This window comes from Palaemon carinicauda, chromosome 1, assembly GCF_036898095.1.
Source record: "Palaemon carinicauda isolate YSFRI2023 chromosome 1, ASM3689809v2, whole genome shotgun sequence".
Lineage (NCBI taxonomy): Eukaryota > Metazoa > Arthropoda > Malacostraca > Decapoda > Palaemonidae > Palaemon > Palaemon carinicauda.
This window is the reverse complement of record NC_090725.1, coordinates 297,746,414-297,752,168: the sequence shown is the minus strand read 5'-3', so window position 1 is coordinate 297,752,168 and position 5,755 is coordinate 297,746,414. Positions and strand designations below refer to the sequence as shown.

The window sequence follows — 5,755 nt, the reverse complement described above, 5'->3', positions numbered from 1 at the left end:
CTTTAAATAAATAAATATATATATATATATATATATATATATATATATATATATATATATATATACAGTATATATATATATATATACAGCATATATATATATATATATATATATATATATATATATATATATATATATATATATATATATAGAGAGAGAGAGAGAGAGAGAGAGAGATGTACTAGTGTATGCTAGACCAATTGTCCGTCTTTTATATTTCATATGATCGTCAAAGAAAGGAAGTTATCATTCAGCACTTAAGTCACGACAATACAGATGCCAAAAACCTCAAGTTAGCATAATCATTGCAATATTTTCCCCTCATTTAAATTGTAAATACATGATTTTAATTAATTTTTATCTATGAATTGCATCATTAACTAAATTTTCATGCATTTCATGTATTGAATACATGCGAGCTTGAAGCTCAGTAGAGGTAAATAAGGATTCAAGTTATTTGATAAACTGGCAACTATTAGTGAACAGCATGAGATTCCCCATGTTATCACATTCGTCAAGTCTCCTCAATGGCTTGAAAACAGATCTCGGCCAGCCTTCTCGGTATTACACTCAGCAACAGTACGAGAGAGACCACCATAGGGTAAGTTAAGCTTTGGATATTAGGTTCGTTTTCGTCAGAGAATAATTACCTTGGGATAAGATAACTTAAGCTTTTATTTTAGGCTTTTCCAATTAGGGTTGTAGCTTGGATAGTAATAATAATAATAATAATATAATAATTAGTTTTGGGATAGGGTAACTTAAGCTTTGATTTTAGGTCCGTCTTCTTCGGAGAGTAATTATTTTGCGATAAGTATAAGTTTAGTTTTGAATCAAGGTTCGTCTTCTTCCGAGAGTAATTATTTTGCATTAGGACAAATTAAGCTTTGATTTTGGGTTCGTTTTCGTCAGTGATTAATTACTTTGCAATAGGGTAAGTTAAGCTTTGATATTGGGTTCGTTTTCATCAGAGAATAGTTACTTTGAGTTAGGGTAAGATAAGCTTTGCTTTCAGTTCGTTTTGTTAAAAAATAATTATTTATCTAGAATTGTAAATAACCTAATAAGGTGGAATCAGATGCCTGTCTTATTGACCACTAAGTTAAATTCTATGTTAATTAATCTGTCTAAAGATATATATATGGTTGATGACATGTCACAGTTATGTGGATATTTTACTGATGGCTCCACTAAAAAATAGGTCCTATAACATTAACAATATCAAAATCTAGCTTTAAATCAGTGGTTCTTAAACGTTTTTTGCCTTGCGCCCCCCTTCTGCATTAAGCATAGATCCCATGACCTCCCCCCCCTCCCCACTTTTGAAATTTCTGCCAAAGTACAAAGTATTATTTCAATAAAATAAACATTGTTCATAGAAAACGGGTAAAATAAATATATTATGATGAAACAAAATTTTATCATAATCTTTTTTCAAACTGTTTTAGCATTATACAGATTACAGTTATTACATTGATAGAAAATACTGGAAAAAATACAAATTACTGAAAAAATAAAACATAATTTTTACTCTTAATACAATCATTCATGGATCATGACCACATCAAAAAATATTACACATCCTCCTTAGTAATTGATTTATCCATATTTATGTAGTATTGTAAAACAAAAGACATCATAATTACTACATTTTTATTTTTATTGTCACTATTTTAACTACTTGCGCCCCCCTTGAAAGCTCCTAGGGCGCGCCCCCCAGTTTAAGAATCACTGCTTTAAATCGTCGAAAAAGAATGAAAGAGTCACAAATTAACACCTTACACAATCCCTGTAGGAATGTTTGAATAAATAAATTTTTTCTGTGAGTATAAACTAAAAATATATATTCTTTTCTGAAATTAAAATTTTTTGAGGAAACGATTAATAAAAGAAAAAATAGATTACTGAATCAGAAACACTGTGAGAATGCTGGCCCAATTGTATAAAAACAACAGGAACAACAAATGCAGCCGTTTCTAGCCCACTGCAGGACAAAGGCCTCAGATATGTCCTTATTCGTGCCTGGGGTTTAGCTAGTTTTTATGTGGTGGCCTATGTGGTAATGTCCCTGACTGCTGAACGCCAGACTAGAGTTCGAGTACCACTTAAACTCGTTAGTTTCTTTGGTCGCTGCAATTTTAACATCCTCATGAGCTAAGGATGGGGGGGGGAGCCTTTGGGTCTATCTGGTGAGTCATCAGCACCCATTGCCTTGCCCTCCTTGGTCCTAGCTAGGGTGGGGAGGGGGCTAGGGCGCTGATCATATATATATATGGTCAGTTTCTAGGGCATTGTCCTACTTGATAGGGCAAGGCCACTGTCCCTTGCCTCTGCCATTCATGAGCAGCCTTTAAACCTTTAAACACTGTCCACTGTGGATTGGTGATGGTGGGAGCCTCGTCTGATCACTCACAGCAAACCAACATAGTTTGAGGTGGCCCTGACTAGTACAGCTTTGCTGATTATGGCGATACACAAAACTTTTTCACTACGTTAAGGTATCCCCACTCAGAAAGGGAGTATATAAACATCATGCAGTAAATGCAATGATGTAATAGAAGTGTTGAGATTTTATGATCAAGATAATTGAAAAAGGTCAAAAAGATAATTTAATGTGGTGGTAGAGTTAATTTCGGTGAGTAGGGAATGCTTTAAAAGAACACAGGATTATAGTAGCAGAAGGGCCTGAGGTAGATGGAGGAGGGATAAATGGCATCTGTACACTATATAATGTGCACTATGGGTATTACTTTAAGATAAAGTAGTTCTAAGAGAAGGACAATCCAAAAACAAACCAATGTTCTCTATAGAGTCTTGGGTACTGCAATAGCCTCTGAACCATGGTCTTCCATTGTCTTGGGTACTGCAATAGCCACTGAACCATGGTCTTCCATTGTCTTGGGTACTGCAATAGCCACTGAACCATGGTCTGCCTCTGAACCATGGTCTTCCATTGTCTTGGGTACTGCAATAGCCTCTGAACCCTGGTCTTCCATTGTCTTGGGTACTGCAATAGCCACTGAACCCTGGTCTTCCATTGTCTTGGGTACTGCAATAGCCACTGAACCCTGGTCTTCCATTGTCTTGGGTACTGCAATAGCCACTGAACCATGGTCTTCCATTGTCTTGGGTACTGCAATAGCCACTGAACCATGGTCTTCCATTGTCTTGGGTACTGCAATAGCCACTGAACCATGGTCTTCCATTGTCTTGGGTACTGCAATAGCCTCTGAACCATGGTCTTCCATTGTCTTGGGTACTGCAATAGCCTCTGAACCATGGTCTTCCATTGTCTTGGGTACTGCAATTGCTACTGAACCATGGTCTTCCATTGTCTTGGGTACTGCAATAGCCTCTGAACCATGGTCTTCCATTGTCTTGGGTACTGCAATAGCCTCTGAACCATGGTCTTCCATTGTCTTGGGTACTGCAATAGCCACTGAACCATGGTCTTCCACTGTCTTGGGTACTGCAATAGCCACTGAACCATGGTCTTCCATTGTCTTGGGTACTGCAATAGCCACTGAACCATGGTCTTCCATTGTCTTGGGTACTGCAATAGCCACTGAACCATGGTCTTCCATTGTCTTGGGTACTCCAATAGCCACTGAACCATGGTCTTCCATTGTCTTGGGTACTGCAATAGCCTCTGAACCATGGTGTTCCATTGTCTTGGGTACTGCAATAGCCACTGAACCATGGTCTTCCATTGTCTTGGGCACTGCAATAGCCTCTGAACCATGGTCTTCCATTGTCTTGGGTACTGCAATAGCCACTGAACCCTGGTCTTCCATTGTCTTGGGCACTGCAATAGCCACTGAACCATGGTGTTCCATTGTCTTGGGTACTGCAATAGCCACTGAACCCTGGTCTTTCATGGTCTTGGGCACTGCAATAGCCACTGAACCATGGTCTTCCATTGTCTTGGGTACTGCAATAGTCTCTGTATCATGGTCTTCTATTGTGTTGTGTTAGAGTTCTTTTGCTTGAGGGTACACTCGGTCACACTATTCTTTCTGGTTTCATTTTCTTTTGTTTTATTATAGTTTCAAAGGAAATATTTATTTTAATGTTGTTACTGTTCTTAAAATATCTTATTTTTCCTTGTTTATTTTCCTCACGAGACTATTTTTCCAGTTGGGGCCCCTGGGCTTGTAGCTCCATGATTTTCCAAATTTGGGTGTAGCTTAGCAAGTAATAAGAATAATCTGATTTCTTAGCGTTCAGCTTTACCTCCATTCGCGATCCATTTCTTCTTGGTGCCCATCTTTTTTTAACTTTAAATTCATGATGCAACTAAATGGATTTCCCCCAAGTTAGGCTTAGTGGAGATTGGTTTCCCCGGCCAAAGCCCCTGCTTATATACCCTCAAAATCATGAATCTAATCTAAGGTATCAAAAGCCTTAATCTCAAAATGTTGGTCAAGAAATTAGACCTTTAAGAAATTGAGGAAGACAAGACAAAATCTCTATTCTGAACTAAGGATTTAAACTAAGAGAACACGACATAGTTTAAGGGTCATCTGAGTATAATGAGTATATAATTATTATTATCATTATTATTATTATTATTATCATTATTATTATTATTATTATCAAATGCTAAGCTACAACCCTAGTTGGAAAAGCAGGATATTATAAGCCCAGGGGCCCCAACAGGGAAAATAGCCCAGTGAGGAAAGGGAACAAGGAGAAAAAGAATATTTAAAGAACAGTAAAAACATTGAAATAAATATTTCCTATATAAACTATAAAAACTTTAACAAAACAAGAGGAAGAGAAACTAGATAAGATTTTGAATAAAAAGTAAAATTTTAAATAGAAGCAAAGTTTTTTAATAAAGAGCAAAGTTTTTAAAAAATAATAAGCAAGGTTTTTAAATAAAGAAGCAAAATTTTTAAATAAAATGCAAAGTTTTTAAATGAAAAAGAAATGTTTAAAATAAAAAGCAAAGTTTCTTAAATAAAAAGCAAAGTTTTTAAATAAAAAGTTTTTTTTTTCAAATAAAAAGCAATTTTTAAATAATAAAGCAAAGTTTTTATACAAACAAGCAGTTTTTTTTAAATGAAAAGCAAAGTTTTTTTTAAAAATGAAAACCAAAGTATTTAAATAAAAAGCAGATTTTAACTACCAATCAAAGATTTCAAAAATAAAAATAAAGTTTTTAAATACAAAATCAAAATTGTAAACCAGATAAGAGGTCATATCAGCTTTAAGGTATAAATTAGGAAACATTTATATATCGCCATGATCAGTAAAGCTATACTTCTCAAAGCCACCCATACTAGGTTGGTTTGCTTTGAGCGATCAGACTTAAGTCTCCCACTATCACCAATCCGCACTGACCAGAAAAAGGGTATGTCTGAGGCCTTTGTCCTGTAGTGGAGTAGAAATGCCTGCATTTGCTTTTTAAAGGCTTAAAAGCCACTCATGAATGGCAGGGGCAAGGGAGAGTGACATTGCCCTATCGAGCAGGACAATGCCCTAGAGACTGACCATATACATATATGATCAGAGCCCAAGACCCCTCTTCATCCAAGATAGGACCAAGGAGGACCAGGCACTGAATCCTGATGACTCAGCAGATAGACTTATAAGCTCCCCCAAATCTCCCATCCTTAGCTCACAAGGATGGTGAGGTTGCAGTGACCAAAGAAAGTAACGATTTTGAGCGGGACTCGAATCCCAGTCTGGCATTCACAAGTCAGGGACGTTACTACATCGACCACCACAATCCTAGTTGTAGTTTAAAAGA

The 5,755-nt window shown here is 36.4% G+C and overlaps 1 protein-coding gene across 1 annotated transcript in view; it reads left to right on the top strand.

Moving 5' to 3' along the window:
* Positions 1–478: 478 nt before the first annotated feature.
* LOC137657959 (arylsulfatase B-like) overlaps positions 479–5,755 on the top strand; it is a 23,917-nt gene continuing 18,640 nt past the window's right edge. The window contains exon 1 of the mRNA XM_068392686.1: positions 479–601. Coding sequence (XP_068248787.1) covers positions 488–601 — 114 coding nt within the window. The 5' untranslated portion in view covers positions 479–487. The remainder of the gene's footprint in view (positions 602–5,755) is intronic.